The sequence below is a fragment of the Labrus mixtus genome, chromosome 21, assembly GCF_963584025.1.
Source record: "Labrus mixtus chromosome 21, fLabMix1.1, whole genome shotgun sequence".
Lineage (NCBI taxonomy): Eukaryota > Metazoa > Chordata > Actinopteri > Labriformes > Labridae > Labrus > Labrus mixtus.
In genome coordinates, this window is record NC_083632.1 from 1,576,999 (window position 1) to 1,598,802 (window position 21,804).

At 44.0% G+C, this 21,804-nt stretch overlaps 1 protein-coding gene across 1 annotated transcript in view; it reads left to right on the plus strand.

The window, feature by feature from the left end:
• The window catches only part of rnf213b (ring finger protein 213b), a 33,543-nt gene that overhangs the window by 6,321 nt on the left and 5,418 nt on the right, over positions 1-21,804 (plus strand). Inside the window, exons 16-55 of the mRNA XM_061027860.1 lie at positions 1,086-1,245; positions 1,345-1,562; positions 2,212-2,355; positions 2,452-2,604; positions 3,479-4,757; positions 4,941-5,125; positions 5,211-5,363; positions 5,837-9,670; positions 9,761-9,897; positions 9,979-10,077; positions 10,180-10,292; positions 10,402-10,515; positions 10,636-10,682; positions 10,775-10,931; positions 11,120-11,255; positions 11,448-11,636; positions 11,726-11,859; positions 11,969-12,138; positions 12,224-12,427; positions 13,031-13,218; positions 13,303-13,423; positions 13,646-13,746; positions 13,890-14,069; positions 14,316-14,461; positions 14,559-14,658; positions 15,272-15,383; positions 15,476-15,680; positions 15,897-16,087; positions 16,712-16,834; positions 17,020-17,121; positions 17,449-17,691; positions 18,752-18,836; positions 18,933-18,967; positions 19,055-19,155; positions 19,979-20,129; positions 20,226-20,391; positions 20,478-20,572; positions 20,819-21,064; positions 21,373-21,505; positions 21,655-21,738. Coding sequence (XP_060883843.1) covers positions 1,086-1,245; positions 1,345-1,562; positions 2,212-2,355; positions 2,452-2,604; positions 3,479-4,757; positions 4,941-5,125; positions 5,211-5,363; positions 5,837-9,670; positions 9,761-9,897; positions 9,979-10,077; positions 10,180-10,292; positions 10,402-10,515; positions 10,636-10,682; positions 10,775-10,931; positions 11,120-11,255; positions 11,448-11,636; positions 11,726-11,859; positions 11,969-12,138; positions 12,224-12,427; positions 13,031-13,218; positions 13,303-13,423; positions 13,646-13,746; positions 13,890-14,069; positions 14,316-14,461; positions 14,559-14,658; positions 15,272-15,383; positions 15,476-15,680; positions 15,897-16,087; positions 16,712-16,834; positions 17,020-17,121; positions 17,449-17,691; positions 18,752-18,836; positions 18,933-18,967; positions 19,055-19,155; positions 19,979-20,129; positions 20,226-20,391; positions 20,478-20,572; positions 20,819-21,064; positions 21,373-21,505; positions 21,655-21,738 — 10,534 coding nt within the window. The remainder of the gene's footprint in view (positions 1-1,085; positions 1,246-1,344; positions 1,563-2,211; positions 2,356-2,451; positions 2,605-3,478; positions 4,758-4,940; positions 5,126-5,210; positions 5,364-5,836; positions 9,671-9,760; positions 9,898-9,978; positions 10,078-10,179; positions 10,293-10,401; positions 10,516-10,635; positions 10,683-10,774; positions 10,932-11,119; positions 11,256-11,447; positions 11,637-11,725; positions 11,860-11,968; positions 12,139-12,223; positions 12,428-13,030; positions 13,219-13,302; positions 13,424-13,645; positions 13,747-13,889; positions 14,070-14,315; positions 14,462-14,558; positions 14,659-15,271; positions 15,384-15,475; positions 15,681-15,896; positions 16,088-16,711; positions 16,835-17,019; positions 17,122-17,448; positions 17,692-18,751; positions 18,837-18,932; positions 18,968-19,054; positions 19,156-19,978; positions 20,130-20,225; positions 20,392-20,477; positions 20,573-20,818; positions 21,065-21,372; positions 21,506-21,654; positions 21,739-21,804) is intronic.

Below are 21,804 nucleotides of genomic sequence, written 5' to 3' on the forward strand. Positions count from 1 at the left end.
TCATGTTAAGTTTAAACATTACTTTCAGGGGGACATGTGGGCTGAATGGGGGTGCAATGGTTAGCGCTGTTACCTCACAGTTAGAAGGTTCTTGATTCGAATCCCTGTTGGACAGGAGCCTCTCTGTGGGGAGTTAGGGTTAGCATGTTCTCCGCATGCATGCTTGGGTTCTCCAGCTTCCTCCCACAGTCCAAAGACATGCTTCTTAGGTTAATTGGTGACCCTAAATTGCCAGTAGGTTTAACCCCTTCTTGTCCAATGGCAACTGGATGGATTCATATGTCTTAATATGTGATTTTTCACACTTAAATATAAATCAAGTATCTCCTCTGAAAATAACTCTGTGAGTCATGACTGTCTACAATGGGTGTAACACCCGAGTCCCACTGTCTGTGATGTTTTCAGAGTTTTCAGAGTCCTATCTTCACTTTGTTTACATCGTCAGGACGGCCGGCTGACTCCTCCCCTCGTGTATAAAAGTTGTTTAATTGAGGGACTAGAGAAAAGAAGAATAACATACTGTACTCACTGCTTAACTGTGTTTCTAGATCACGCTCATTTCAGGTAAATTTACATGCAGTGTGAAGATACGAGCGTAATAAAGATCGCTAGCATTAGCATGCTAACACAACAATGCAGCACAAGTTGTTTTGGTTTCTTGCTGGTGGTCAAGGGCGACATCTGCTGGATCAAAAAATCACATATAAAACCTTTAAGTGGCAATGAAGAAAAAGTTAAATAACACAATAACACAGGACAAAACACATCAGTAAAGACGGCCATGTTGTGTGAAATTTGGTCGTGTTTCTTTAAATGTGATGGTTTGTCAGATATTTTGCTTTTCAAAAGTCGTTGTTTTGGGACTGAAATGTCTTTGTTTTGGGCACCGTAGTATTGACCACAGCACACCATGCATTTAAAAGAATCTGACAGTAGTAAAACTAGATTTATAAGAAGACGTACAAGTAAAGAATATAAAAAAAACATGCATAGAAGAGGGAACACTAAAGGTACAAATCTGCATTATTGTGCTGATTTGCTTATACAAAAAAGTGTTAATCCTAGTGTCATGTGCATTTCAACAGGAAGAAGACGCATTTAAACAAAGGGCCCTGGGGTCTCTGAGTGAAGACCTCTTTCATGCCAGACAGCAGCTCTCCACAGTCACCAGGCAGCAGACGGCCTGTCTGGAAGAGTTTCTGGAGAGTCAAACTCTGGTCAGTTGGGTCAAGGAACACCTTCAAAGTAGGACACTTGCTTTTGATAAAATATCTCCACATCATGCAAACATTAGATGTCCTAAGTTGATGAGACTCTCTGCTCACTTCTCTGTCTCCCACATAGATATGAGCGATGTGAAGGTCTATGTCGACCTGGCCGCCATCTCTGCAGGAGAGAACGACACAGAGATCGACCAGGTGGCCTGTTTCCATGACGCCGTGATGGGCTATGGCCCTCTGCTCTACTCCCTCCCCATCGATGCTGGCTTCAGGGAGTTCATGGAATGTGCTCAGCAGGTGTGGGACACCCAAGCTCGAGACGAGAAGCTCCCAGACAAATTGGTACTCATCCCACCCTCATTAAAACGCAGCCATTCAAGTCCTGTAACTGTGGCAGTAGCCCTATTAGCTCTGGGTTAGCATTACCTCGGGGAATCACTCCCCAACGTCAGCGTTTTGTGACGTCTGGAATTAACTTTAATTTTCTGACTGTCCTGATGGAAACGTCGAGACGCTGCCTATCATCCACGTTGTCTCTGGGGGGGGGGGGGGCAGAGCGATGCAATGGGTAACTTTCAGACATACAGGGTTTATAAGATACCACACAAACGTCACAGTTTGTATTGGAGCCCACCTCCTGGCTTTTTCCCTCTTTTTTTTTTGTATTTGAAGACATTGATTGGATAGTGTCCAAGCAGGTAATTTAGTGGTTGCCTAGCAACAATAAATAAAGTGCTGCATTCTTCTTGTAAAATTTTTCTTTTTTTTTAAATTTCCTTTTGGGCTTTATTTAGCTGGATAGTGGATAGAGGATGGAGTAGGAAATCGGGAGAGAGAGAGTGGGAGTGAGAAAGGAGCCACAGGTCGGACTTGAACCCTGGCTGCTTGCTTGGAGGACCAGATGTCCTCAGCCAATATTACAAACAATCAGAGACCTCCAGGTTATTCTAATACTGTGCCTCACATTGATGCCACTGAAATTGTTTTCCAGAGAGAGTCTACTCGACTTCTGAGCTGGCTCAAAGCACTGAAGGAGACCCATGGCTCCGTGGAGCAGTCCTCTCTTTCTCTGGCTTCTTCGATCAATGATCATGGAGTTTATCACATAGGCTGGTCTGATCAAAACACAGAGAAGGTAAGACTACTACTTACGTCGAAGAAAGGATCAAAATGCCACATTCATGGGTTTTCATAAACTTTTTTAACAAGCGTTTTTATTCACTGTGTGTAGAGATGTCTACAAAACATGATACATGTCACAGTAACAAAGGGCAGAGATGAGAAGAGCTACAAGCTTGAAGAGCTGCTGGAGCTGCAGAACAAACTCATGCTCATGTCATCCAAAGGGGAGCACGGCAGGGAGCAAGTCAACAGGTTCACAGAGGTCAGTTGCATGATTTTAAAACTGAAATGTGTTTGCTTATAAACATTTGGAAAAAGGGGTTAAAGATGATTTTTGAACAGCTGAGACTCTAAACTGGTCCCACACTGATGTAGATCCACTGCTATCTACAATAAGCTAGCTTTTGGCTTCTTCAGCTAGGCCTTCTCTTTGCTGAGAGTGAGAGATGTGAACATTTCCTACTTAAACAGTAAAACCAAAAATGATGTGCTAAAAAGCTCTGGAGTTTTGAGGGGAAAGAAGAGTTTGGTAATAGTGAGTGTGTATATCCACCAAGTGGCAAACTCCGGGTTTAAAAATGAAGCCAATGCATGAGGGCAAAAAAACTGCAGTTCCTCAAGTGTCCACAAGAGGCTGGCTTCAAGAGGCCAGAAAGTATCATGCAAACCTTTACAAAATGCCCATTTTTACATAAATACAAGGTTAAAAAAATGTCCTCACAGTTGCGGATGGCTGTGCAGAATTTTGAGCATAACATTTGACCGGCATCGAGGGCCAACTTGTACAAATGTTAAATGATTCTTTTAACTGACTAGTAATTCAGATGATGTTTAACCGTTAAGAAACCTTAATGCGTACATGCTGAATACTAATGACAAGTATTCATCCAGAACTGAACACGGGTTCTTTAAAAGATGTTGAGTTTGTCATAAACAATAACCCTTCGGGAAGAACTATTTTAGCCCCCATTCCTAAGCATGCATCATTGAAATATTGTTTTACCCTTTCTATGCTCAATTGATCAAATCTTGTTGTTGAACATTTGTTCAGCTTTAATATTTCAAAACATGATGTAGAGGATTTGTTTTGCTCAACTATATACACATCCCTAAACTGTTGTCCACATTCACTCTAGGTTTTTGAAGGAGTTCAGAGACTTGGGGGCATCCTTCTTCAGATGCAAACATCAGGCAACATGCTCTTTAGAGAATGGCGTGCGGAGGTCCAGTGCTGTCCGCTACAGCAACCTTGCATCAAAACCACTTTCTTGACCCTGTTGGGTAAAGAGATGGTGTACTCTGGTGAGGTGACTGAGCAGCTACAAAATCTGTCTCACTCCATGGAGAGCTGCCAAAAAGAATGGCATTCCTTCATCAGTGAGATGCGCTCTAACTTCAGCCTGTTGAACCACTTCACCTCAGAGCAGATGGTGTACCTGTGTCACTGGATACATAAAGTGTGTCAAGGGAAAGCTTTAGTCCCTGCACAATTATGGCATTTACTATTTCCAATCAAGCCTCAGTGCACTCTAGCTGATATCAGAGCAGCATACACAAATGCAGAAAGTCTGAAGTCGAGGCATGATGAGTTGGAAGATTTTGAGTTTGAAAATGAAGATGAATACTACGAACCATCCGTTGAGTCACCAGAACACACCAATGAGGCGCAGGATTTGATGCAATTTTCTTCCGAGGATGAAGATGATGTTGACATGAAATCTGAAGCTGATGCCACCAGGAAGCATGATGAAGACAGTCTTGAAAAGCTTTGGTGTGAATTCAAGGACAACATGCCTCAGTGCCTCCACGAGCATTTAGATATCTCTTCTTTGGCCCATTTCCTTTCGTGCCTTTCTGAAATGAACCAGCAATACATGATCAGGAACCTCCCACCCATTCTACAGGAGGGGAAACCCAATCTTGTGCTGTGTCCCAGTGCAGAGGTTTTTACCACTGTGCTGTCCTTTTACATGGAGAGTCCAGAGCAGCCTCTGCCCTCTTCTGATGAGGTTTTAGTCTGCAAAGAGGAGACCACAGAGGAGGAGGTGGAGATCTTTCTCCGCAGAGCTCTCGGCCAAGGCTCTGAACCAAACCTGCAGAAGATATACTCCCTTGTCAATCCAGGACTGCTGGGATACGATGTCAGTGTGGCTCTTGGGGAAATGTTTGAGGGTCTCGAGAGAAGTGCCAGCCCGCGTTATCGTTTGGTAATAATCAGTCCAGTTGTGCACCAGCACAGATATGTGCCCTCTTTCTTCAGCAATGACAAATTACAGGCTTATACGAGTCTTACCGCAGAGACTGCTAGGAAATACCTACTTCGTCACTTCACTCAAAACACAAAGAACCCTGTCTCATCTGTTTCTCCACAACAACTCTCAGTCTGGATGGTGTCATCTTCCCGTCCTGCAGTGGGTAAGGCCTTTGTTGGGATTTGTTTTCATGAGCCGATTAAACAGCAACAATAGATGAACTAAAACATGTTTTTTAATGCTTTGTGTAAGTTAGGTAATAGTTTATCCATAAAGGCTGTTAAGAGCAACATCCAATCCATCTATATAGTAATTTTATTCATGTGCACATTTTTTCTGTCAATAGGTAAATCCCTGTATGTGGAACGTTTGTCTGAGAAAGTCAGACAGAAATCGTCCAGAGCAGAACACATCACCATCAGACTCATAGATCCCTCTGTTGATGTAGACTCCTTGATTAAGAGTCTCTCTGAGAAACTGGAACCTTTGAGAGAGCAAGACCCTGTTCTCCTGCACATTGACACTTCTGGAGTAAGTATTCAAGCATCTCTGCACATGGCTTGTCTCTTGTTGGTTGCATATTGGAGTTTTCTTTTTTTACTTTCTTACCTGTCAGGTTCGTTCAGGGCTGGAGGAGCTCCTGTTCCATCTGTTAGTACTGGGCTGTTTGAGCGACAGCCATGGCATGCTATGGAGAAGGAATGTCACTCACTTGATCACTGTTGAAGTCCTAAGAACAAAAGCATCACCTCAAAACCAGCCAAAACAGGTAGCTATAGCCATTTTTACATATGCACTCCTGAAAATATCTAAATATCGCATAAAAAATAAGGAAATTTATATTTTGTAGATTTTTTCTTTGTTGTAACAATGCTTCTTGGCAATTAATCTTATACAGTTGGAAATCCTGTTTATTACCCTTTTAAATGGTGCCACATTTGTAAGGATCATGCATTTTTGGGATGAGCAGCAGAGCTGAGTTTGTGGGTTGCGCCCATGAAAAACTTGCCAAATCTATCCTGCAAATATCAGGAGTTTTTCATGAGGTTTCTGCAAGTGTGAAAGCACTATATGTCTGTTTTATAACTTATTTTGTTATGGCCACACTTGCACAAAACTCCTAAAAACATCCTTACATTTTCAGGGGAAGATGCACATGGGAATGACCGACTTTACCCCTAGTTTTTACTATGTTATGATTCAATGGTTTTATGAACTTATGTGTTTAATTTTCTCACACAGGCAAGGCTTGGACTTCTTGACATTCTGCCTACCATTCATTGTAGACCTCCAAAAGAGGTGAAGCGGCTGATGGAGAGTGGAGGGGTTCTTTCAAAACAGAGCTTTGATCCACTCATGGATGGGCAGGAGTTCTGCAGTGAGGGAATTCAAAGGCCCTATCAGTACCTCAGGCAGTACAATAGCAACATGAATCTGGATCGTTTCAAGTACACGGACAGATCAAGAGTGGGGGACCCCATTGATTGTATAAACCACTTTTTGTACTTCTGTGGAATGAATGATCCCTCTTGGGCTGAGCTGAAAAACTTCTCCTGGTTTCTCAATGTGCAACTGAAAGACTGTGAAAACTCAATTTTCTGTGATCCAGATTTTCTGGCTGACCAGCTGCCAGGTTTCAAAGGCTTTATCGTGAAGTTCATGATACTAATGGCAAGAGATTTTGCCTCGCCATCTCTGAACACATTCGATGAAAGTCTAATGCTACACATTGATAACAGTCAGGAAGATGATCTTCTTACCCGCCTTACAATTCGTAAGCATTGGGAAAATGAGTCCCACCCATACATTTTCTTCAATGAGGACAGATACTCAATGTCTTTCCTTGGCTTCAACGTGAAGATGTCTCCGAGGCAAAACAGACTCTGTGCAGTTGATCCTCACAGCCTCAAGGTCCTGATAGAAGATGTGATGTCCAAAGAGCTGTTTCAAGGTTTGGAACGTCAAAGAATCTCTCTCACCGAAGACTTTGACCAGTTGGACAGGCAGGTCAAAATCAAGAGGATTTCAAGTGTTGTTGGTGCAAAGAAAGGGATGACATCCAGTAAGTTTGATCCAGACCCATCATATGAGCTCACCGCTGACAATGTGATGAAGATGTTGGCCATACACATGAGATTCCGATGTGGAATTCCAGTTGTCATCATGGGCGAGACCGGCTGTGGAAAAACCAGATTAGTTGGCTTCCTTTGTGACTTGCAGAAAGAGGAAAGACCAGTAGAGAACATGGTACTGGTCAAGGTACATGGTGGGACTACAGCAGAGATGATCTACAGAAAGGTGAGGGAGGCCGAGAAACTAGCTGAAGAGAACCGTAGACTGCACAAGCTTGACACTATTTTGTTCTTTGATGAAGCAAACACCACAGAGGCCATTTTTGCCATCAAAGAAATCCTGTGTGACCATTCCATGAAAGGAGAACCTCTGAAGGCAGGCAGTGGCTTGAAAATAATAGCCGCTTGCAATCCTTACAGGAAACACTCACCTGAAATGGTGGAACGTTTGGAACGTGCAGGATTAGGTTACAGGGTGAAGGCAAATGAAACAGAAGACCGTCTTGGCAAAGTTCCTCTAAGGCAGCTGGTGTACAGAGTTCATCCTCTGCCCCCGAGCATGGCTACTTTAGTGTGGGATTTTGGTCAGCTGAGTGATTCGACTGAACTTTCCTACATCAAACAGATAGTCCAAAAGAAGGTTCAAGACCATTGTCTGCCATTGGTCTGCAAGGACATCATTTCAAATGTGCTGGGAGCCTCACAGAAATACATGCGAAGTCGTAAAAACGAGTGCAGTTTTGTGAGTCTGAGAGATGTGGAGAGGTCCATGAAAGTGCTGATATGGTTTTACCGGCACAATGAGGTCCTTTTGCAAAACTGCTCACATCTTAATGAGGCTGGTAAAACACTGATATGCTTGATTCTATCAGTTGGAGTCTGCTACTACCCTTCTCTGATCTCCAAAGAGGAGTACCTCTCTGTGATCTGTGGGTACTTTCCAGACCCTTTCCGCTCTTCAGCAGCATTGCAGGAGGTGATTTCATCCTGTCAAGATTTCTTCCTCCAGAACATACAGACCAGAGAGACCATAGCCAAAAATGTTGCACTCAAAGAAAATGTGTTCCTCATGGTGGTGTGCATCGAGCTCAGGATCCCTCTCTTTCTGGTTGGCAAGCCAGGTAGCTCCAAGTCACTTGCTAAAACAGTGGTTGCTGATGCCATGCAGGGACAGACCTCCCATCATGATCTATTCAAGAACCTTAAGCAAGTTCACATGGTCTCCTTCCAGTGCAGTCCTCACTCAAGTCCTGAGGGCATCATAGGGACATTCAAGAACTGTGCCCGCTTCCAGAAAGACAAAAACATGGACGAATATGTATCAGTGGTGGTGCTTGATGAGATAGGTCTAGCAGAGGATTCTCCTCAGATGCCCTTGAAGACCCTTCATCCTCTCTTGGAGGATGGTTGCATTGACAATGAAAAGCCAGATCCACACATGAAAGTTGGCTTTGTTGGCATTTCTAACTGGGCTCTTGACCCAGCAAAGATGAACAGAGGAATATTTGTGTCCAGATGGGATCCAAGTGAGGATGAACTTGTGGAAACTGCCAAAGGAATTTGTTCATCCTCCAAACAAATTCTCCTAAAGATCAAACACCTCTTTCCGCCTTTGGCCAAGGCCTTCTTGGGCATCTGTAAAGAAACCACAAAGAATCAGTTCTTTGGTCTGAGGGATTATTACAGTCTGGTCAAAATGATCTTTGCTGTAGTCAAATCCACACAGCAAGAGCCAGATGGTGGACAGCTTGTAGAGGCCATCTTGCGAAACTTCAGCGGACAACCAGAGGTTTTTGACCCTGTCGTATTTTTCCAAGAGGTTCTTCAAAACTTAACAGAAATACCCAGACCAAGCACCTTGCAAATGGTGAAAAAGAATCTTGACTGTGACACAAACCATGAGAGCCGTTACCTCCTTTTGCTGACCACCAACAACGCTGCTCTCCATATCCTTCAACAACAGATCTTTGCCAAAGGAGACTATCAAACACCTGAGATTGTCTTTGGCTCAGGATTCCCAAAGGACCAGGAATATGCCCAGATCTGCCGAAATGTTAACAGGGTGAAAATGTGCATGGAGACAGGGCGTACCGTCATCCTCCTCAACATGCAAAATCTTTATGAAAGCCTGTACGATGCCTTGAACCAGTATTATGTTTACCTCAGCAAGCAGCAATACGTTGATCTTGGTCTTGGCTCTCACAGAGTCAAATGTCGTGTCCATGCACACTTCCGATTGGTGGTAGTGGAGGACCAGAAGAAGGTCTACGAGCACTTTCCCATGCCTCTCATCAACAGACTTGAAAAACACAGGGTGGATAGGAGTACCGATCTGGAACCATGGCAGCACAGGGTTCTAGACAAACTGAAGGAGTGGGTCAAGGAATTCTCTGGTGAGGCATCAGAGGATTTTAAGCTTTCTGACATATTTGTTGGCTACCATGGTGATGCCTGCGCAAGTGCCCTGCTGCAAGCACTAGAAAGGAAACAACAAAAGGTTGCAGAGAGTGCAGAAGGACATCATGAACTCACTGGAAAAAATGTCTCTCTGGAAGAGGATGAACCAAAGGAAACACCTGAATCAAACTTTGAAGTTCCAAAAAAGGAAACTGCCAAGGAAGATGATCAGATACATGATCCAATGGACATAGAGACTGATGTCAAAGAGCAGGACTATGAGTTAATGGAAAATAATGACAATGAGCATATTGAGGTGTGTGAGGTTGGGAATAAGGTGATGTCTGAGAGTGAAGAAATGATGGAGACAGAAAACCTTGTTGGGTCTGGAGGTAACAAGGAAGAAGAAGTCTTAGATCTAGCTAAACGTCTCTTGTTGAACTGTGCCACCCCTGATGCTGTGATGAGGCTCAAGTATTCAGATTTAGCAAACCATGAGAAGGAAAAACTACAGAGAATGTATTTCCAGCAGCAGCATCACCATTCACTCCGAGATTTCTTGGAGGATTGCTTGAGCAAGCACCACGGGTCGAGGAAGTTTCTTGAGGTAGGCTTTAAACCATGACTCCAACTTGGCTTTCATCATAACTGAACATGATTTACAAGATATCTCTGACCCCTTTCTGGTTTCACGTAGATAACGACATTCTCCAGCTTGTTAACCAAATCGGATGTCAGATACGTAGCCCAAGCCCTCGGACTGCAAACCAACAAAATCCTCCTGCTGTCACTCCACCAATTTGACACTGAAGTCTCCTTCTGCAACAAGATACGGTACAAACTATTCCGATTATGGACATTCTCATTTTTAGTTTCCTTTTTTAATTGTGAATCTTACTTCCTTTTTTGTCTCAGGGGCTTCCTTCAGAATGCTGGGCACTCTCTGCACATCTTGTTAGTCCAGATGGACATGGAGGAATCCCATTGCAGCGAGGAGCTCATAGCATCAGCAAAGTAGGGCCTAACGTCAACATCCCTCCAAAGATTATTTTGTGCTTGGTGTTAAGAGGACATAACAGGCACTTCATATTGGTTTATGATTCCATTTTCAACCAGATATTGCTCCATGAATTACTTGATGTCACTGGAGGATCCGACCTGTTGGGTGATTTTTATCGTGAAGGTTTCGAGAATCTCAAGTCAGTCTCAGTACAATGGTTTCCAAGGAGGTGAGGAATACGTCAGTTATGATCAATATTGGAATGTAATTATGTACTGGCTTTATTTCACAACGATGTAGTACAATTTTGAAGCAGTGTTTTGTCTTTCATATCGAAGGAGTCTGGCACTCAGCTCATGTCGATGACCTCAGGGATTCAGAGGACATGAGCCTGAACCTGTTGGTTTTCTGTGGTACACTCATTAGTGACCTACTCAAGCCCGCACCTGCAGGTAGGAACATCTTCTGAGCTTTTAAAAGTGTGTTGCATATCAAAAGGAAAATTAAGTGGTTTCATTCTTGTCAAAGGGAACATAAACAGTGATATAAACAGCTTCCTTGACCTTTAATAGAACACATGGATGACGGAGAGACGTTGAGAGAAATTGAAGACTCCAAGGTAGATACAAATGTGAGTTGAAGAGTAACTAAACCATGTGTTTCCTCTTCATGTGTATGTGTAATGGTTACATTTTATTATGTTTTCTACAGGCAGATAGAGCCCACCTCCACAGACTATCTTTGGTGAGATCATGCATTCAAAAAGCTGTTGGTTTGCTGAGGGACACCAATGGCATGACATCTCGAAGCATGCAGCGGATGCACATCCTTCTTACTCTTCTGGGAACTGGTCAAGGCCTTAAAGGAGGTAAATATAGTAATGTTTAGAGTGCTTTAGTTTGGATGTTGATGCTTTAATTCTGCTTGAATGTGTCTGATGGGGTCCAACAGGGTTTTATTTTGTCTCAAAGCAACCATAACGTGGTGGCCTTAATGTATCAGCAAATACATTCTATAACTTTGGTTTCTGGTTGATCTGGACTATGTTCTTCAAAGCCCACTTCCAGGAGATGTTGTTGGCTAGAGTTGCGCGGGCCTTGGCACAGAGAGAAGATATGATGGGCTCGCCAAAAGAATGGGTGAACAGAGAAGCGAAGAAACGCCAGGCTCTTCAGGAGGGGGGAACTCTGAGGTAAAGTTGTGTAGCAACTGTATAAGGATAAAGTACTCTAAAATCAGCAATATAAGTCGCACCAGTCTATAAGACCTAGTCGGATTTTGGACTGTGAACATTGACATTTTGCATTGAGTTACCGGCAAAATCGACAACATGCAGTGTCCCTGCAGCTGAGTAGCTCTTTCATGTTGTGTTTTAAACTTAAAGACACACCCTGTGGAGATGTCTTCAGTCTACTGTGACTCCAATCTTGGCCAGCATGTTTGAAATGATGGACAGATATGCAAATCTGGACCTGCTCTCCGATGACCAGCTCAGTTGGGGCCTGATGAAGTTCTGGTTGGACATCTTTGCTGATTCACAGATTTCAGACCTAACACCTCTGCAAAACCAAAGGTACTGTGGGTTACTTCCTCTGCGTAATTTCGACAGTGAAATAGATAAAACGATGCATTATTGGTCTTTATTGTTATTATTATTTCTAGTGAGTCAGATCAGGAAGTGCTTGTGCAGCACTATTTCATGTTGGACGGTGAAGAACATCCCTGCTCCGCTGCTTTCAGCTGGCTCTTTAGAAATCACCTTGAAAGTCTTTGGGAAGAATCCGAATTCATGCCAGGTTTGCATTTGTCTCTTTTTTTACAACTGTAAACAGACCATACCTTTCTTTTTTTAATTGTGGTTCTGTTCATAAATACTTGGTTCTGACTCTTATAATTGATCCCCAGTAACAAAAGACACGGAGAGGATCCTCCAGTTTGTGAGCACCTTTAAGAACGGCCGGCTGGGCACTCACTTACAGAAACTCTCAGAGGAGGAGAGACTGGAGTACAGCCAGCGATATCTACAAGACTTTCTGCTGCTCTCCTTGAAGATCAAGTCGAAGGACAACCTGCGGGTACGGACGTTATGGGTCCCACATTTGCACGATACATATTCTGGAAACAGGTAAATAGCCCTGACTTTTCATTCTTCATGTACAGGTGTTCACCGGGGCGTTGCTGGGCTGTGTGTCTGAGCTTCAGAGGACCTTGGGGGTTGTTTCTGACCTCTCCCCTGCTTGGATACACGCTGCTGCCAAACATTTCGCCCCCAGACTGGACACTCTCGGCCACATATTTCAGCTGCAGCCCCAGCTAGCCACTGATGTCCTTCAGCAAGGGTCAAAGAGGGAGCACCACGAAATGGTGGGAACTGGTTATGTTTTTTTTCAAGATTGCCCAGATCTGTTGTGTTGTGATTGGCCACCACTCATTGGCCAGGAAGATTTTTTTTACCAGACAACAACAAGGGACTGCGGTTCGTGTCCTATGTTAACGTTGACCAAGCCATGATCTTTTTCCACCTTAACCTTGAACTTAAAGGTCATATATTATCCTCCTTTTCAGTTTCTAAAAAAGTTTCTTGTTCTAAATCCACTCTGATCCTGTATTTGATCATGCCTATAAACCCCTCTATTTCAGCCCTGCTCAGAACAGGCTGTTTCTGTGTCTGTAGCTTTAAATATGTAAATGAGCTGTGTCTGACCACGCCCCCTCTCTGGAAGGGCTTGGGTGTACTCGGTCTTTCTCGCTCCATGTCCTATTGTTTACGGTGAGAAGGCAGACTCAGAGGGCAGAACAAACACCTAGCTGTGGGAGTGTCACCCACCTGGGGGAGGGTTTACTGCCCTTTGTGATGTCATGAAGGGAAAATCCAGGATTATATCATATCGTATCATAGCAGATCAAATTGTATCCAACAAACATTTGATGATCCCGTAGTTAGCTTGATGTCTTTTGTCTTGACAGGTGGAGGACATTTTAGCTCTCGGCATGTGTGTTGAGCAGACCAAACTACTGACTGTGACGTCTCATGGAGAGTGTGCGTCCTTTGTGAGCAGAGTGGAATTTGTGCAGCCGTGTTTGGATCGAGTGTTTGGTCAGAAGTATAGCACCCTGTGCAGCCCCGGCTGTCTGCAACATCTGGACTCCATCAGGTGAGTCTGGCTTTGACGTACAGGAGAGGAAAATGAAATGAGCATGTTTCATGGTTTAATTTAAGAGCTCATTCCTCCTCTTAGGTCACTGTGGCAAGGGATGCTGGTCGTTGTGTCTTTCATCCAGACTGTCATCTTTAAAATCAAACAGAGTGACTCAAGACTGAGAGAACTGAGTCTCAAACACTGCAACCTTCACCTGAACGTGAGTAAAAACTGTTTCTGTGGTAGAAATGAGGTCTTGGATGTTTGCTCACTGGGAGAGAGGATAAGAAAGGAAAATAGATTTCCACATAAAAGTAGTTATAATCTCATCAGGAGTTTGACGTAAGCAGGACATGTAAAATGCTTTGGTTGCTGTGATTTGGGAGGGAGTTGTGTCGGGGGAGAAAAAGAAGTCATATCAGATGTTTTTCATTCTCAACAGATGATGCAGGAGTCCCCTGACTTAAGGAGCGTGGAGACTCTTCAGCAGCTGATCCGCATCCTCAACTCTTTTCATGAAGAGTGTATCAGCAGGGAGCTGAGGTCAGGATCTTCCTCTCCACTTATAATATTTGTTTTCAGTGTTTCAGTGAATCATTTATTCCGACGAGCTGAAACTTTGTGAATTATTTAAGTAGGATCCCCGTGTTGTGATGAGTCTCTTCATATGTTTTGTTCTGTGAAAGGTTTGGTATTTCCTGCCCCGTCTGTCTGCGGGCGCTCACTGAGCCGTCCGTCCTACCCTGTCAGCACGTCTTCTGCGTGCCCTGCCTCCAAAAATGCATCGAGCAAAACAGACACTCCTGCCCCAAGTGCAGGACAGAGCTGCCACCCGACTTCAAGCCGACTGTTTCTCCTGAAGTCAAGTGAGTTCAGAAAAATCCCTTCTTAAAAACACGGCACAAAGCCTCAGTCAGAAATGTGTCGTTGCATAATTATTTGGAAAAAAAGTGTCACAGTCAGAAACGATCTAAAACACCTCCAGGATGAGTATTCACATCCAATACTATCATGGTCCTACATAATGCACATTGAAGTAGCAAACTTCTCTCCACAGATAATCTCATTTTCAAGATTTATCACTAGCTTTTTTTTTTCTTTTCGTGATTCAGGGCTGCACTCCAGCAGCAGGCGGAGATCAGGGACTGCTGTAACTCCTTCTTCCTGGAGGTGGTGTCCAGGTTCTGTCTGTCAGAGGGACAGACGCCTGCAGAGGGGGTGGTGGAGCTGCTCTTCTCCTTACTTGTCTTTGCTAGCGGTTAGTGAGCAGATAAATATATGACAATAACTAGATAACTCATGATGCCTTGATAAAGAAGCATTTTACACCTGTGTTCTTTTTTTTCCTGATGCAGGAGATGTGTACAGGACCAGAGAGCTCACTCCCTTCTTGGAGTGTGTGGATAACAGTCCAGTGGTTCGATCTGTGCTGCCTAAACTGCTGCTGCAACACAGGTGAGGGCATGACTGAAGTGAGCATGTGCAGAAGGTTTACTCAGTGGCAGAGAAGTACAAAATTCGCCCTATTTATCAACACAACGGGGACGCTGATGGCCTAGCAGTTTGGTAATCCCCCCCCCCCCCCCCCCACACGGCCGTTTTGGACGCCCCTCAGTTTGCCAGATATGAGAGCAGTTATCAGGTCAACAGGTGTTGCAGTGATGGAAGCGGGTCAAGAGAAGTGGTTCAGATAGAAGTGATTGTACCCGACCTAAAAAGCCTCTGCATGTTTCTAATAAGCTCCACGAGCAGAAACGTGCTCAAACTAGGATCAATATTGGAGATGCTTTTGAAAAATGGAGAGAGGTTAGAACACAGAAAGGTTTACAGACCCATGCAGAGCTGGATAAACACTGAAGCTTCAGAGTCCACCACATGGTGACCTGTGTGAGCATCCACTCTAGAGAGGAGGGGGGGGGGGGGAGACAGCTCTCTACAAGTTTTTTTGGAATTCCTGCTGTTGATCCAAACGCAGTATTTTGGGATCTAATCTCCTGAATATTCTGAAACAGCAGTGAAAGCACTTTTATAGAGACTGCATGTTTGTAAGTCGTGGTGTGTCCAACAGCTTCGAGCAGGTGAAGGGTCACATCCAAACCTACCTGGAGAATCTGGAGGAGAATCTTCTCAACATAGAAGACCGTACTGAACTGAACCTGCTGTTTGTCAACTGTTTCCAGGTAATAATATGAAAAAAAAATAATGCAATGGTCCAACCCAATGCTGTCCCTTGTTCCTGGTAATACAGGTGTTTATTTTTTTGTTTCCCCAGGACTCTCTGCTGTGCTCAGAGGCGAGGGAAAAGAATCAGACTAAGGAGCAGCAAATGGAAGCCCAGACCAGATTCCTGAGCAGGATTGCCAGGAAACAAACTCCAGGCAGAGAAGAGGACCCAGCAGAGTTCCTGCTCAACACAGCCAGGCTGAGAATATGCCTGAGCACGGCTGCACGGCTGCTGGAGAAAGCTGCAGTGCAAGGTGTGAATGCAGAGCTTTATGTAACCTGTTAACTTAAGATAAGATACCAGACCTATTCTAGACCCTCCAGTACCCAACCAAGTCCCTACAGACCGAGCTTCTGCATATTCATGAGCAGAAACGTGATGCATGCATTCAGATTTTTTCCATTACAGGTGCTGCAGTTTCATATAAAAGTAAATATTAAAGGTTAACGTGTTTCTTAATGGAATGCAGGCAGACCTGCAGAGGCGGAGGCTAAGTACCTGCAGCAGGTGAGGGCGGTGTGCGAGTACCGTGGTAACGACTGGCTCAGGGTGTACCTGCTCCGAGCTCTCCACAGAGTCTCAGGTGTGGACTGCATCCTCTCTATGATGAACAATCCCACCTGGAGATGGGTCTTCCCTGCGGAACTCCTTCGACTTCAGGTATTTAGAGACGCAGAGCTGCCTGATGTGGAAATACACTTTTGACTGTGTTTGGTTACAACAAGAGCTCGTATTTCTCTTTTAACTTTGTTCTCACAACACTTGATCATCTGAAACTAAAAAATCAAGAATGAAAAGTGACTGGGTACAGGTCCCTTATACTTTTTCTAATTTTAGGATAAATTGCTTCCAAATAATGTTTTGCTAAACTAATAGATTCTTTGATTAAAGTCGCAGTATGTAAATTCCTCCACCAGGGGGCTCTCAATCAAAACAATAATAAAAGATGACGCTGAGGCTGGCGGGGAATCATGGGAGTGATTATCTCTGCTCCCCACAAAACGAACTCCGAGTTGAGTGTAGTGAAAACGACCGGGTGAAACCGACCTGAGGAAGAAAATATGTTTACAGACGAGCTAATGTATCCGAGTATAATCTACATGATGTTTTTATTCAATCGCAGTTCCCGCTTCCTTATGCAGCGGTCTTTGTCTTGTAACATCCAGTGTTTCCACGGCAACGATAAACATTCTGCGATAAGACACCCCAAGTACAGGAGCTTTAAACTCTATTTAGATAAACAACTTTCCTTTTCTTTTCTTTTTTTTCACCGTTTTCTCAAAGAGGACGATTCTGACCAATATAGACAGCTTCCTGTCCTGTGGGACGCCTTACAGAGACATGAGACACGCTGTGGCCCAGGTCCTGGTGGAAAACAGATCTGACACTTTCAAGACACAAATACAGGTAAGGACGTCTCCAGGGGGGAGGGGGAGGGGACAGTGCGAGCGGACACAAACTGTGTGTGTGTGTGTGTGTGTGTGTGTGTGTGTGTGTGTGTGTGTGTGTGTGGCTGCGAGGTTGTAAAAAGACGTCAGGCGATGTCGGCTGTGTTCCTCTTTTACATCTTTGTTATTGTTTTTCCTCTGCAGAAGCTGAAGGGTTGTCAGATCAGCTTCCTGGCCCTGGCTTTGTTCAGACAGGTCACATGTCGCTACAAATCACCGGACGTCAACATACATCTCCGTCCAGAGGTCAGTGATACATGCTCCTCCTGGTGAAGTGTATTCAAGATTCAAGATTCAAGATTTTTATTTGTCACATGCTCATACAGATGTACAGTGAAATGTAAAGACTGTTCCACAAGGCCATGCAATAACACTCAAATTACTAATACACATAAATACAGTAATATAGAAATATAATGTAAAATTTAAAAAAATAAATATTTGAATATACAAAATACAGAATAATGTAAACAGTGTAAAGTGTCAGTGTGTCAATGTGCAGATTGGAATGTGTGGTGTATTTATATAAACCTGGGTCTTCTTTTATTAACATGTGGCCTTTTACATCTACAGGAGAATAAACGACTGGGAGAGCTCCTGACCAACGTGAAGCCAAAGGAGTTCAGGGATTTCTGCTCGGCACTTCTGTCCAACCAGATCGGAGGACCGGGCTCGGGTCTACGCGTCGACACAAACCTGTCCCCTCTGAGACAAACCCTCCTGGAGCTGCTGGTCCATCTGGACTCTGTGCTCCTCAGTGGGAATCATCTGTTGGCTCCTCTTCACCAGATCGCCTTCCAGCCTCAGAATGTCACAGTAAGATGTTTATTTTAAACCTGTTTTTAAACGAGTGTTGTAGTACTCAAGACCGGTCTCGAGACCACTTTTTGAAGGTCTCGACTCGGAATCGAAAGCATTTTTACTCGGTCTTGTCTCGGTCTCAGACTGGGCAGACTCCGGATTTTAAATCAAGACCGGTCAAGACCACCACTGATCAGCTATTGTTCCACGTCAGGAATGAAAACATCTCTTTTTAAAAGAACAAATAACTTCAATTCATTTATAGTTTTCATTTTTAGCCCCCGGCTACGTCCGCAACCTTCCCGGTGTTACGGCCTAAATAAGTGACATGCCCCCTAACACAAGATGAGGATATCTCAGTGATATTTATGGTCTTGATCTGGTCTCAGTCTCAGTCTCGCCCTGCCTTGGTCTTGGTCTTGGTCTTGGTCTTGTCTCGGTCTCGTAGCACTCTGGTCTCGGGTATGTCTTGGTCTTGGTTACTGTGGTTGTGACAGAATCTGGTTGGATTATTCATAAAGAGTAAATTCAAGAGTAAACGCACCAAATCTGCTGGATGGATGGATGGATGGATGGATTGATGGATGGATGGATGGATGGATGGATGGATGGATGGATGGATTGATGGATGGATTGATGGATGGATTGATGGATGGATGGATGGATTGATGGATGGATGGATGGATGGATGGATGGATGGATGGATGGATGGATGGATGGATGGATGGATGGCTGGATGGATTGATGGAAGGATGGATGGATGGATTGATGGATGGCTGGATGGATGGATGGATGGATGGATGGATGGATGGATGGATGGATGGATGGATTGATGGATGGATTGATGGATGGATGGATGGATGGCTGGATGGATTGATGGAAGGATGGAAGGATTGATGGATGGATGGATGGATGGATGGATGGATGGATTGATGGATTGATTGATGGATTGATGGATGGATTGATGGATGGATGGATGGATGGATGGCTGGATGGAAATAAAAATGATAGGGTTAGGGGTTAGGGTATAGTATTAAACCCTCCTCTTTGCCCAAACTGTTCATTTTCCTCTAAGAACTCCTTCCTGCCGACCATGCCGGACGATCACACAAATGAAGTCAGACAGTGGTTGACTGGAGAGAGAAAACTAGAGGAGTACTGTAAGTATTTCACATAGTTCATGTTTCTATCTCCTGTTATCACTTCTCTTTAACAACATGTATCAACATGTATCAACACTTTATTAATGTCTGCAGACTGTGCCAATGGACATCCAAGCTTTGTCGGAGAGGTAAGATCTTGTATTTTTTGGCAAGCCTCGCTAAGAATGTGAAACTTCGACAAATCAAACATGATATGCTTCTGTATCCTCCTGTAGTGTGGTAAACCAGTGGTGATTTCAAGATGTCCGTGTGGAGCTCCCATCGGTGGAGTGTCTCACATGCCAGTCCAAGGATTCACGAAACAAACTGAACAGAGGTACTAAAGCTTTGTGTTTGGACAGTAGAGGAGAGAAGACATTTTCAACAGGAGCACTCAAACTCGGCAATGTTCCCCTCCTCATTGGCCTGCACTCACACTGCCCCAGGACTAACTGGGCCTGAGCACAGAACATGACAGCTTCACTGACTCTGTGTCTTATTCTGAGTCATGTTAGTCAGAAACAGACAGCACACTCAGCCCACGTTGTTGAAATCTCCCTGAGTTTCTTCTTCTCTGGTTAAATGAAGGTTATTTTACAGGATACTCAGAAATACGACTTGGGTTTCAGCCTATTCCTTTTTTTGGTAATTGATTGTTTGAATTGTATCGTGTGAAATGGAGGAGTGTAAGCATGTAAAGTGTTTTGTTTATTTATTTTTAATTTTTTTATTTAGGAAAAGCATTCTTCACACATTAGTATATATTATAGTATATATTCACATATTAGTATATTTTAACAATTTAGCTCTTCCAAAGATTTTTTCATATTCAAGTAACATGACATTAATTAAATTTAAATTATTTACAAAAGAAACAAAGGAAGCTTTCACCTTGGAGGGGTAGAGAAAGAAAATAATAAAATTAAATACAGAGCAGGTTAACGGATGAAAGAAAATGACAAAAATTAGGAAATAAGACCCATGTACTCCAATAAGTCAAATAAAATCAGGTCTTATAAAAAACATTCATTAAATACATTTTTTTAAAAAGAAGTAAATGTGCAACAAACAGCTGTATTAGTTTACACTGGAGGCCACTCTCTAAAGTATTTACACTTTAAAAAAAAGGTTTTGTTGAATATCCTCTTCATGCGTTTTAGGGTCAGAGATCAAACTCGAACAGGACACATATTAGGAGAGGCTCATCAGAGGTCGGAGGCCCCGGAGAGACAGCTGACCTACGTTCAGTCGTGCGTCCTGCGGCTGCTCACGCACCTCGCCATGCTTCAAGGAGCCTTCAGAAACAACAGAGTCAGACAACATTTCTACCAACAGCACAAATCACTGTTATTTTTAAAAAGAGGTATCTGAGTAAACAAAAACAAAAAAACACATTTGTTGTCACAGGGAATAGGTAACATGATCCACCCGATGCCCCAGGATGTTCTCACCTTCCTGTGGCGCCATCTTGAAGTGGACATGCGCGTGCTGGGACAGACTCTGGATCAGAACACAGACAACACAGCGGTCACAGTTCACTTGATTCTCAACGCGTGCACAGACTTCCCATCGGGTGAGTTTTTCTGACAGCCTTCAGCACGCTGTCTGCAGAGTGTTTGAAATAAAGTGACACGATCTCTGCTGAATGTTTTCTAAAAGGTTCCCGCGGTGCAAGACCGGATCTGTCGTCCAGACAAGGACGGGAGCAGTGGGAGAAGCTCGTCTGTAAATCAGTCATCAAGCCAGTGCATCAGGTAGGGGAAAGCAGTGATTTTAAAAGGAAGAATGTGATTTGATGTGCAACTTTTGGAGCTATTAGCGGACGCAATCTATTAGTAGTGAATCCGGCCTGGAGACGTCTGTGTTGCTGAGGGCTAAAGTCTTCTGTCTTCCATTATCCCTTTTTTTATTTTTTATTTATTTGAAACTGTAATCGAATTTACCTCTGGGATTACAGTAATAAAGTATTTCTGATTCTGATTGTGATTTCTGATTTTCAGGTTTTGCAGAAGAGACTCCCTGAAGCCCTGGAGAGAATCAGTGCAGACGATGGCCTAGCCGGAAGCCCCCTGATGTGTCTCCTCTTCGGGGATCCAGGGAGCATGCTGACCCTCCCCGCCGACTGTCCCACACATCGCTCCTCTTTCTGGACTCTCCCGGAGACCATGACGGTGGAGCGCCTCTCTCAGCTGGTGGGACAGTCGGAGGGCAGTGCTCTACCTCTGCTCGACGCGTTCCTCAAAAAGGTACCGGTCTTAAAATCCTTTTCCCTGACAGTAATGAGGACAGAGAGGAGGCGGATCTGAGGCGTTTACAAATCCTGATGGGAGTCAGGGTCATTGTGACACCAGCAGCTGCAATTTGAATGAAGGACATTTGATTGTAACGTGTCATGGTGTGTGTGTGTGTGTGTGTGTGTGTGTGTGTGTGTGTGTGTGTGTGTGTGTGTGTGTGTGTGTGTGTGTGTGAGTGTGTGTGTGTGTGTGTGTGAGTGTGTGTGTGTGTGTGTGTGTGTGTGTGTGTGTGTGTGTGTGCGTGTGTGTGTGTGTCACAGATACACTGTGTGAGGCAGTTACATCACCTGCCGGAGCTGGCAGCGTTACAGTCGGACCTGCTGAGAGTGTTTCCTCTGACATCACACTCTTCACCTCAGAGCATTGCACAGATGCTGCAGAAGATTCCAGCAGGTAACATCTACTTCTACAAGAGCCTCACACCTGACGACACACTGACATGACACACTGACATGACACACTGACATGACACGCTGACATGACACGCTGACAACACACTCACATGACACGCTGAGCCTTTTTTTTCTCACTGTTGTCATCAGGGTGCCAGAAGAAGAGGCTGCAGGAGAGAGTGGAGAGATTCATCCGGGTGTGGAACCTCCTCAGAGCAGAGGTGGCAAACAACTGTAAGAACCAACTCCAAACATGTTCAGAATAGAGCTGTGTCTTCAATTTAGAGACAGGACAGTGGA